Source organism: Saccostrea echinata, unplaced genomic scaffold (genome assembly GCF_033153115.1).
Source record: "Saccostrea echinata isolate AGI-Se365-2 ecotype Australia unplaced genomic scaffold, CSIRO_AGI_Sech_v1 ptg000029l, whole genome shotgun sequence".
NCBI classification, from domain to species: domain Eukaryota; kingdom Metazoa; phylum Mollusca; class Bivalvia; order Ostreida; family Ostreidae; genus Saccostrea; species Saccostrea echinata.
The window spans coordinates 43,255,001-43,267,382 of record NW_026889778.1 but is presented as its reverse complement, the minus strand read 5'-3'; the positions used below and the strand labels follow the sequence as shown (position 1 = coordinate 43,267,382).

Here is a 12,382-nt window from a genome sequence, read left to right as displayed (position 1 = left end):
AATATCACGTTTTTTTAACCTGACATTTCACCTTTTTTGAAAAACATAATATTTCAAACAATTTCATTTCTAGTAGATATGGCTTTTTACCAGTATATTACAATGCATTTTATTTTTGTTACCAGGCCTTTTGAAAGTACTAAGAGTTCCTAAACAATTTATGACTTTAATCTGTAACCTCATATTTTAAAAAAATACAAACATACTGTCTATAATTTTCATAAGCTGGTAATTAATGATCATTGGTTCAATTATAAGATAAAATAATATTCATGTTAACTGTCCTTTTCAATTCAACAAAATTTTAACATCAAAGCTGTGAGATAAAAAGTTTCTGTCACAGGCAACACAAGTTCCTTGGAACACTCTAGTTCTACAAAAAAACACATATATATCAAATTTTGCTCAAATGCAACTGACCATGTTGACAGACTGAAAATTGTGCTTTGACTATAAGAAATAACACTTCAGTGAACTTCAGTAATTTATGAACTTCAGTAATTTTAGAAGTAACTACTCATGCAACATTACAGTAAAACTCAGTTTTAACGAAGCCAATGGGACCTGTGAAATTATTTTGTTATATCCATAGTTCATTACAAGGAACTCATAAAAATGTATACAACTAGGTATCCAAGAAAGCTTTGCTATATCTGTGAATTTGCAATATCTGTGTTCGTACTAAATGAGTTTTACTGTACTTTGAATTCTTAAATATGAGAATGAAAACAAATGAAAATACAATCTTCTATACAAACATACAACCCTTCACTATTAAAACCTGTACAAAAACTTGCAAACAATACCATCTATGTCTATAAAAATACTAGCACTGGCAAGATTGAAAAAACAATATTTCAATATTTTGCAAATAGCACCAACAAAAATAATTTGAAATGCATAAAAATTTTAAGCATTTATTTTGCAACCTTTGTATGTCACCACTAGGTGGCACATAAACTATTTTTATTATGCTAATCAGTTGAGAAAAAAGAAAAAAAAATTATGCAAAAAACCTGTAAATTTGTTACATGCACTACTCCACATGTTTGTTATTGCAGTCCATCACTATAATACATGTAACTAAACTTCAATTTTGGATATACATGGCAAAAAATACTTGTAAATGGTAAGTATATCATATACATATGTTGTTCAACATGTTCAAAGTGTAAGGTAAATTTTGCTTTCTTTGTAGTTAGTTTATGCCCAGGTAGCAAGGAATGCAGAAGTATTAATACATGTATCAATTTTTGCATCAAGGAATCAACTTTTTTACGTGTACATATTTCATAAACGTAATAAAAGATGAACAATACATGGAAATGGAATTAAATAATTAAATTATATATGATTATATATTGCTAATTTCAGTTTTGTTAATGTGCACCGGTAATTATTTTGTTTAACAGTAAATATACCTGATACTGAGCAACAAAAATTTTATTTTTTGGAATGGGGTTAAGCACTCCAATGACCTTAATGTTTGCTCTTAAAGTGATTTTTTTTATGTTTCATTTGAAAATAGTAAATAATATATTAAAGTGACAGTACGGCGCATCTCATCAAAAAACTGACTAAATAAAATTTTCTGACAAGATTTGGAATTTTTTTACTACTCATAAATGTATAAACTTTCAGAAAATTACAACTTTTACAATTAAATAATTTGGATTATTTCATTAAAATTAATAGTTATTTATGGGACGTAAATATATACATCGCAACGTGTTCGGGGTTCCACATTCCATGCTATGCACGCATGCGTAGTTTTCATAAACAAAACAGCATGGTTAGAGAGGGAATCCCGGTAGGCCTGCTACATTGACCAAGTCGACCAAAAAGAAAAAGAAACTGAAAATAGAACTTGAAAAAGCAACTTTCATGACTAAAATTTAGTTTGGGGATTAATAAAATCGCTGGATAAGGAAGAAACGGGAACTCGGCGACACTCACGCAGGGCTCTCGAAGGTTCTATTCGACAGGTTTGTTGATACTTGTTATCATTTCTCATTTTTTCCGTCGCTTTCAAAGAAAAAAAATAGTGTAAACTCAACATTAAAAATACATCTTTGACTTATAAACATTGTTGCCATTTGAAATGCTAATTTTTTTTAACTGTGCAGAAAAATATTTTGTTTGACATTTGCCGCGATAACGTATGATTAGTTGGTTTTCCCTTTCTCGAACCCCAATACACAAAACGTAAACATTTGTACTTTTAATTCTGTTAAATTCGCCTGAATGCAGACTAAAATCTTTACGATTATTATTTTAGATTATTTTATCAGAAAGTTATGATAATTTGTGTTTTTGAAAATTGCTTTCACCTAATATTCATTATAACTGTAAACTCTACAGTGTAGGCACGTGCTGTTTTAGAATTCACGTGGTACAAATAAACAGATCTAAGATTGCTCCACTTCGTACGACCCTTGATTTTCCGGCAGATTCTAATTACGTTAATTTTGTTTGAGTAGAGAATATTTCTGTTTCTCAAACTGCTTACATCAACTTTATACCTTATTTCTTAATGACATATTGGGTAAATTTGGATGAAATAGCACACATTTTGCAGCCGTACTATCGCTTTAAAAGAGGGAGGTCTTAAAAGTTTAAGAATTCTTTTAAAGTAAAGAAAAATGTATATATATATATATATATATATATATATATATATATATATATATATATATAGAATAAGTACATTTAACTGTCATTCACTTAGATTTCAATAAATTAAAAGCAATCCAATTCCAACAGATTCTTATATTTTTGTTTTACTATTAAATGTATTAAATGTATAATAAAAGCACAATAGAAGATGAGCATACCTGGGGAAAAAATGATTATGCAAAGTTACATTTAGGTACCATCACAAATACTCAAGCTTCTATAAGAAATATTCAGAGTAAGAAATGTGCCAATCCATCAAAAAAAAGATCATTTCTGGGAAAAAGTGTATTGAAACAGCATAACCTGAAAAACTGCACTTTTATTAAATGCAATTGGCATTGCAAAATTGGCAACATTATATAATAATAATGAGATAAAGCATAAATTCACTGACAATTAACATGATCTGTATTAGCTGGGATTAAGAAGGATTGGAGAATATTATGACACCAGTATAATATGATCAGTAACGAATTAACACTAAATGACATCAATTCATTACTTTTGACCATTGCATTGTGTACATCAAGTCCATGTATCATAGGAAGGCATGAACATGTAAATAAAAAGATGCCTTCATCTTTTGTCGAATAAAGTGCAGACATGATTTATAAATGTGAACACAACTTAAAAATAATTCTAGTATTTTGAGTGAATATTTGATTGAAGGGTCGAGGAATGCAATGAATTCAACATTAACATGTAAGAAGAGTACTGTGTTAAATTTATGTTTTGAAATGCTAGTCAATGAAGGTGCAAGCATACTTGTAAGCAGCTATGTTGGAAGACAAAACTAACATCTAATGATTTAAGTTACTGTAGTAATCTCAAACGGTAGAGCTATATAATTTTTTTTATAATACTCGGTAAAAGATATATGAAAAAATAATGTGTATTTACATATTTTTTATGGTACCTGAATAGAATATCAAAATACTTCAATTTGAATTCATTTTAAATTGTTTAAATATGAATCAAATTTTAAATATAAAAAGAAAACCTGATATTTTTTTCCAATTCTGAAAATTTTTGCTGTAAATAATATCCACACGTATTACTTTTTTTATCATTCAGTTTAGAGTAAACCTACAACCTATATATTTGTAAATGTAAATCTGTCTATCAAACATCATCAAATTCTACTACAAACATGTAAAGCTTCAACCACTCTCAATAATAAAAAATAAATTATCACATTGCTTAGAAATAATATCAGACAGTCTTGGGACTATATACACTGGCTGACGACACACTGGAATTTTCGTACACTTTTTCGTCATCGTATGAATTATAATCTCTGAAGGGCTGGGAACCAGCGAATCGCTTGTGACCCAGACTTGCCGACTTAGCGATGGGGTTGCGGCTGATGATGAGATGTAGGCTATTTCCAGCCTCCGTAATCAATGGAATAGTGAGTGCACAGTCAAAATCCTTTGTTCTCTTGCCATTCACCTAAAAATAACCCATAATATTTTGAAATTCCTATTTTTTTTCCTGAGCAAAATAATAATTCTTTTGATAATTTTTTAAAGTGTACAAAGTTACGTTAATGTAAAATAGACAAAAAAAGAACTTAAACAAAAAATGAGGCAAAACCAAACTAGAGATACTGACTTTTCTATGAAAGATTCAAATTTTAGACTTTATACATGTAATTGATATATACATGATAAGTACATGTATATGCCGAAATATTACCTGTAGTACCCGATCAAATGGTTTTAATCCATTCAGGTCAGCTATGCTACCTTTCCTAACCCCACTGATGTATACACCTTTCTCATACATTCCATCTGACAGTCCAAAACCGAAATCCTCTACCATCGTGCTCCGCATCAGCATTATTTTATGTAATTGCACTGGTGTTGGGGAAAAGATTGTCTTGACATGATTCTGGTACATCTCCGCGTTTGACTTGCTGGGTCGCACAGCACTTCTGGCTTTCCTAGGGCGTGACATCACTTTGTTCAGTTCAAGGTCACTGTTGAAATTAATGGCTGTGCTGTGCGAGATCTGTTTCCTGTGCATCCTAGTCATTGGTCGGGCACGTCTATCAAGGCTAGATGTGCTTTTCTCTCGTAAACTTGCACCGATTTGCTGCAACATTTCTGAATTTTCGTAATCCTCAAAGGACCTAACCCATTCTTCCACAGCCTCATTTTCACCGTGACCATGCCGACTGACATCATGATTGTTAAGGTCGTCATCAGAGCTGAGATCATCTATTCTGTCCATACTTGACAACACATTGGAATTATTTGATCCACCACTGTTGATACCTTATAATATACATCCATAGATTAATTCAGATACAATGTATCACTTGTACTAACAGTAAACATTGAAAGCTGTTATTCAAAGTTGTTCCTTTAGAGTGTATTGAATCTTGCGGGGGGGGGGGGGGGGGGGGGGGGCATTTTAAATGCAAAGGAAATATTCTTAATCAATGTTTGAAAAGACAGCACAATGGTATGACATCAAACAGATGTAACTAATTATTGAACACCAGCACACTTACTTGTACTGTATTTGTTGGATCGACTGAGAGGTCTGGACACAACCACTGGCTGAATAGCATGACCATTCCCAGAGGCCCCCAGCTGGGTGTCATGACACTCGCTATCCCAGGATTCCATGGCACTGTCTATACTTGCTGCTGGTGTTGTGGATCGATCACTCTATAAATATAAACATAAGAAATGACACATAGGTAATCCTCGGTGAAACAAACTTCTATTTTGCAGAAAGATGAATAATAGGGAGTTTGTTCTGAATTATCGACATTTCTCTACTTACAAAATGACCCCCTTTTCTCTGTCTTGATCCTGTAAACAAATTCATGAAACATGACCATTACAGTACTTTAACATACAAATAATTACTATAATATGCATCTAATGTAAGCTATTTCGACCAGGACATACACTCCTCCTTTAACACATGTAAAACTGAAATCATAGTGTTAAAGTAAATTAAATTGATGCATTATTTGCTTTTTTGGTCTTTGATAGTAAGCAACTCTTCAGAATTGTTTGCAAATGCTGACAAGAAAGCATACACTGAGTCTTTTTTTTTCTCGGGGGGGGGGGAATAAATTAAACCAATACTCTGCCTTATTTACATGCACATTGTTTCACAGTATTTTAAAAAAATGCTGCTGCAAGAGATAAAAATTGTCCCTCGTTATGTATGCCATCTTAAATGTATGAAAAGATCTTCATCATGCCATACTTACTGTTGGCCTCAATAGGCCGAGCTATCTTCAGTGTAACAAGATCTTCATCATGCCATACTTACTGTTGGCCTCAATAGGCCGAGCTATCTTCAGTGTGACAAGATCTTCATCATGCTATACTTACTGCCAGCGTCAATAGGTCGAGCTATCTTCAGTGTGACAAGATCTTCATCACGCTACACTTACTGTTAGCCTCAATAAGTCGAGCTATCTTCAGTGTGACAAGATCTTCATCATGCAATACTTACTGTTAGCCTCAATAAGTCGAGCTATCTTCAGTGTGACAAGATCTTCATCATGCAATACTTACTGTTGACCTCGATAGGATGAGCTATCTTCAGTGTGACAAGATCTTCATCATGCTATATTTACTCTTAGCCTCAATAGGTCGAGCTATCTTCAGTGTGACAAGATCTTCATCATGCCATTCTTACTGTTGGCCCCAGTAGGTCGAGCTATCTTCAGTGTAACAAGATCTTCATCATGCTATACTTACTGTTGGCCTCAATAGGACGAGCTATCTTCAGTGTGACAAGATCTTCCCCGTGCTATACCTACTGTTGGCCTCAATAGGTCGAGCTATCTTCAGTGTGACAAGATCTTCACCGTGCTATACTTACTGTTGGCCTCAATAGGACGAGCTATCTTCAGTGTGACAAGATCTTCCCCGTGCTATACCTACTGTTGGCCTCAATAGGTCGAGCTATCTTCAGTGTGATAAGATCTTCACCATGCTATACTCACTGTTGGCCTCAATAGGACGAGCTATCTTCAGTGTGACAAGATCTTCATCATGCTATACTTAGTGTTGGCCTCAATAGGTCGAGCTATCTTCAGTGTGACAAGATCTTCACTGTGCCATACTTACTGTTGGCCTCAATAGGTCGAGCTATCTTCAGTGTGACAAGATCTTCAGTATTCTGTAACATTTCTGTGGCCTCAGTTAGTGTCCTTCCTTTCATGATTTCTCCATTGATGGCCAACAGAAGGTCTCCAATATGTATGGCACCAGTTCTATTATGAAAAGTTGGAGGATATTTTAATAGGTACATCTATACTGTTTGATACATTTCTTCTTTGTGAGCTTCTCTTACATTCATGATCATTTGATAAATGTGTGCTAAAAGTAGAGAGAAGGGGATGAAATACAAGCTGTCTGATTTGTGTTAACTACAATATACAAGCTGCCCTACACACCACAGGGTGTAAAGGACAATGATGATGATGATGACTATACAAGTTAGAGGCCCAAAATAAGCATAGGCTTTTCCCTAAAATAGTCAGGGGATCATTGAACCCGAAGGACCTTCAATAATGAAAAGCAGCATTTTACATGTATGTATCAAACCTGTTTTTCTTTGTGAAATTAATATTTTTCCCTTCCCAATATCTATATTTTTCAACATTTAAACGCAGTTTTATATGAGGAAGATTTGCTTACTTTTCAGCCAGTCCTCCTTTAATGATATCAGAGATGATGATGGGGTCACCTGGACTATCTGTCCCCGAGATTGTGATTCCTAATGGTCCACCACGGCGGTGCAGCTCCACCGTATACACCACAGACTCATCACAACTCTCGTCTACAAAATATACCCCTGATTCATCAAAATTCTCATTACAAAATACACCAGCTCAAAATGTACACACTACAGAATCATTACTTGCATATATGACAGACTCAAAGATACTCTAATTTACTATTGTATATACACCACACACATAGAAAACATGTCACTGACACATCAATACACATCTACAATATAAATGTTCCACATTTTATCTACATGTAGATGTAGATAAATGTAGTACAGGACTCAAGGAAAACTGAAATATCTATAAAAGATGGAGACACCAAATACTAGTACATGTATTTATCTCACTCTAATGAAATCACTGATCATGAGATTAGTTAGGTCACAAAGACTGCTGTACACTGTTTTACTTGAAAACAGCTCCTGATTGTGATATCCATGTTGGCCCTTTCCAAAACCTACCATTAGGGTGTTCTTCTCTCCTCAGTTTCAGTTTGATTATGTCCTCTGGAGTCTGTAGGAGGTGAATGGCATCCTCCACAGTCAGACCCTCCGTTCTGATGTCATTAATAGCCAGTAGCCTGTCACCGGGCTGTACAGAGCCACACCTAGTAAGAACAGAATTCTGACCTATTAATCTTTAAATCTAAATACACAACAATTTGAAATAACTGGGTTCAACTGCTTAAAGATGAAATGGAATAGAAAACTCTTAGTTACCTGTAAGAAACACTGCCTTTCTTCACTGAAGTAATGATTAATTCTCTTCTGATTGCTGTAAAGATATATACAACTGTCATCAAAACAACAAAATGAGGAAATTTAAAAGTATTGCTTCTTATTTTTGCTCTTTATGTTAACATTCCAAATCAAGGTGTTGTGTTGGGGAACTATCCATGCTTTGATTATTAAGAACACTTACTTTTAATGGTGAGGCCCAGATTTCTGGGATGATTTGGAAGCTTGACAACAAAAACACCAGAACTGGGCATCACTGACTCTGAAATAAGGTGATACCAATGATGAACATGTATATCCACAACTGGTTACATCTAGTCAATAATTAATTGCTTTTAAGAACTGGGTGAAAAAAATAGTATGACTATTACATGCATGAACTCACTATATAAATTTTTCCTGTTATATACCGTTGAACACAAATGTTAACATCAATACGATCATAATTCTTATAACTGATTCATAATATTAAGTAAAGAAAGTAAACTTTAGGAGAGATAATACACACTTTTCTTAAAAACTATGATAATAACAACTTTAATCATGTTAATGTAAGTAATTTGAAAAAGTTTAACAGCATAGATTTTAATTTTTCATTCAAATTTTCATAATAATATACTATATAGGGATAAAAATTTGAAAAGATTTATAAGGGTGCTTGCAGAAAGGTAGTATTTTGAACATCATAGAAAGTTTACAATTTCTTCATATTTTAGAAATTTGATATTTGCATCACTTACAACCAAAATAGGTCCAAAAATATATACCAATCCAGGCATCCATTTTTTTTTCGTTTGTATCATCTGTCCTTAATAAGAAACATTTTTGCAAAGAGGCATTTACTACATTTTGATTGAAAATAATATTACACCTTTTCTGTACTGATAATATTTATTTAATCAACCTTACATATCAATAAGTACTTGTAATTTCAATGTGCATTTTTAGAATGCAGAAATTCAACGTAAATATCGTTTTCTAGCTTGTCATTGCACATTTATGCTTTGAAAATGTTGAAAAATTTCCTTATACAACTAAATAAATGTAAATAATCAAAATAATTTTACTAAAAGTAATAAACTTCAATTTGTAGTTATATATTATATACATATAAAAATATACATGTATATATATAAAGTGACAGGTATATATATTAAGTGGCAAAAGACATAGCTCCTTATAAAATGGCTACATCTTTGAAAACCTCACAAAACCAGCAACCCTCTAATCTGGTCATGTTGTCTGGTCTGGCAGGCAGCCAGTTTTGAGAAGTTTCACCATACATCTCCAAAAATACACCAGACATAAAATATTTAAATGCATCAAAGCTGTGCCCCATTCTAACCTGCGACATCATATTCAATGGTGAGGTCACATCGGTGCCTGTGTTCTCTAATCAGCTGATTCACCTCCTCTGCTGATTGGTTGGTTATTTCAATGTTGTTAATGCCCACCACTCGATCGCCCTCCTGAATTACACCACACCTGTCAAATACAATAACCTCTAGTCATAAGATAATAAGGCAGATTGAAATTAAAATCATCAATGAGGATTGATAATATACACATGTATGTACATGTAAGAGTAAAAACCTTGTCTGACTTCCATCACAAAATTACAGAATGCACAGTATTAAAATACATTAATTTTAAAAAAAACAAAAAAAGTCTCCACATCACATCCAGCTATTATTATATCATTTCATGTACATTGCCTAATATTTTCCCCACCCTTCTTCATTTCTCACCTCTCTGCAGCACTCCCAGGATGTATAAAACACACTGTGATGCCCTCTGGTGGGCCCCCATCCACTGTCAGACCAATCCCCTTGTGGTCCCCACAAAGAGACACCTCCACTGTGTCCACATGACAGATCTGGTTACTAATGACAACAGATGTAGCAGCTGACGAAATGGACACTGAAATATACAAAAAAGAAATATAATATTCTGCTCATGATCAGGCTTTTAAGAGACAACCTGGTGGTACACGTGAGAAAACTTATTTATATGAAGAAGTGTCATTTGCAACATGGACATGCTCTAGAGTGACTCAAAAAACAACTACCCTAGAATGTCAACAAGAGGCCCATGGGCCACATGCTCACCTGAGCACATTGGCTAGGCAAAAGCACGAGTTCAGTATTGAAAAGATTACCACCGGGGGGGGGGGGGGGGGGGGGGGGGGGGGGGGGGCTTTCTTGTACTTGAGATGTTCAAAAAAAATATATTCCTTTGTAAAAATTTTATCCCCCATTGTGGCTCCTCCCTATCCCAGGGGTCATCATTTGAACAAATTTGAATCTACACTACCTGAGGATGCTTCCAAGATACTATCCTATATATTTCTATTTAAGACTTTGATCCTCCATTGTGGCCCCACCCTACCCCCGGGGGTCATGATTTGAACAAAATAAAATCTACACTACCTGAGGATGCTTCCACATAAATATGATCAATCAGGGCTTTGCTGTTCCTGAGAAGATTTTAAAAATTTTTCCTAAATATTTCTATGTAAAACTTTGATAGTCAATCATGGCCCCGCCCTACCCCCGGGGAGTCATGATTTGAACAAACTTGAATCTACACTATCTGAGGATGCTTCCAAAAAAATATGACTCATCATGGCTTTGCTGTTCTTGAGAAGAAGATTTTTAAAGGTTTTTCCTATGTATTTCCATGTAAAACTTTGATCCTCCATTGTGGCCCCGCCCTATCCCCAGGGGTCATGATTTGAACAAACTTGAATCTACACTACCTGAGGATGCTTCCATATAAATATGACTCAACATGTCTTTGCTGTTCTTGAGAAGAAGATTTTTAAAGGTTTTTTCCTATATATTTCTATGTAAAACTTTGATCCTCCATTGTGGCCCCGCCCTACCCCCGGGGGTCATGATTTGAACAAACTTGAATCTACACTACCTGAGGATGCTTTCATATAAATATGACTCATCATGGCTTTGCTGTTCTTGAGAAGAAGATTTTTAAAGGTTTTTCCTATATATTTCTATGTAAAACTTGGATCCTCCATTGTGGCCCCGCCCTATCCCCGGGGGTCATGATTTGAACAAACTTGAATCTACACTACCTGAGGATGCTTCCCCTTGAGTTTCATCTTTCCTGGCCCTGTGGTTCTTGAGAAGAAGATTTTTAAAAGATGCTATTAATTTTTCACTAATTCTTTATTATCTCCCCTTGAAAAAGGGCGTGGCCCTTCATTTTAACAAACTTGAATCCCCTTCATCCAAGGATACTTTGTGGCAAGTTTGGTTGAAATTGGCCCAGTGGTTCTTGAGAAGAAGTCGAAAATGTTAAAAGTTTACAGACAGACAGACAGACAGACGGACAGACTGACAGACGGACGCCGGACATAAAGTGATCAGAAAAGCTCACTTGAGCCTTCGGCTCAGGTGAGCTAAAAATGACTGTGTCTAAAGAGAACTTGCTCAGTCATGCAATCAAATCAACAAGAGGCCCATGGGCCACATCGCTCACCTGAGTACATTGGCTAGGCAAAAGCACAAATCAGTTCAGTATTGAAAAGATTACCTGGGGTTTGGGGGGGAGGGGGGGGGGCTTGAATTTTAAACTACCTGATGATGCTTCCATGTCAATATAACAAATGGCTTTATTGTACTTGTAAAGATTTTTAAAAAATTTTCCCATATATTCCTTTGTAAAAATTTGATCCTCCATTGTGGCTCCTCCCTCTCTCAGGGGTCATCATTTGAACTTGAATCTACACTACCTGAGGATGCTTCCATATCAATATGACTAAACATAGCTTTCCTGTACTTGAGAAGAAATATTTTCTCTATATGTTCTTATGTAAAACTTTCGATCCCCCAATGGGCCCCATCCAACCCCTGGGGGTCACCATTTGAACAAAATTGAATCTACACTACCTGAGGATGCTTCCATATCAAAATGACTAATCATGGTTTGCAGTTCTTCAGAAGAAGATATTTCCCTAAATATTTCTACTTAAGACTTTGATCCTCCATTGTGGCCCCATCCTACCCACGGGGGTCATGATTTGAACAAAATAGAATCTACACTACCTGAGGATGCTTCCATATAAATATGATCAATCAGGGCTTTGCTGTTTCTGAGAAGAAGATTTTTAAAATTTTTCCTATACATTTCTATGTAAAACCTTGATCCTCCATTGTGGCCCCGCCCTACCCCCGGGGGT

General features: G+C 34.9%; 1 protein-coding gene across 2 annotated transcripts in view; it reads right to left on the bottom strand.

Annotated features, from left to right (window-relative positions):
- Window positions 1-3,706: 3,706 nt before the first annotated feature.
- Window positions 3,707-12,382, bottom strand: part of LOC133195976 (glutamate receptor-interacting protein 1-like) — a 20,757-nt gene continuing 12,081 nt past the window's right edge. For both annotated transcript variants that reach the window (XM_061331965.1, XM_061331966.1), the window contains 11 exons: window positions 9,933-10,104; window positions 9,530-9,669; window positions 8,369-8,446; window positions 8,167-8,221; window positions 7,909-8,054; window positions 7,353-7,494; window positions 6,780-6,925; window positions 5,473-5,501; window positions 5,195-5,354; window positions 4,375-4,955; window positions 3,707-4,128 (listed from right to left, as the gene is read on the bottom strand). In XM_061331965.1, coding sequence (XP_061187949.1) covers window positions 3,889-4,128; window positions 4,375-4,955; window positions 5,195-5,354; window positions 5,473-5,501; window positions 6,780-6,925; window positions 7,353-7,494; window positions 7,909-8,054; window positions 8,167-8,221; window positions 8,369-8,446; window positions 9,530-9,669; window positions 9,933-10,104 — 1,889 coding nt within the window. In that variant the 3' untranslated portion in view covers window positions 3,707-3,888. The remainder of the gene's footprint in view (window positions 4,129-4,374; window positions 4,956-5,194; window positions 5,355-5,472; window positions 5,502-6,779; window positions 6,926-7,352; window positions 7,495-7,908; window positions 8,055-8,166; window positions 8,222-8,368; window positions 8,447-9,529; window positions 9,670-9,932; window positions 10,105-12,382) is intronic.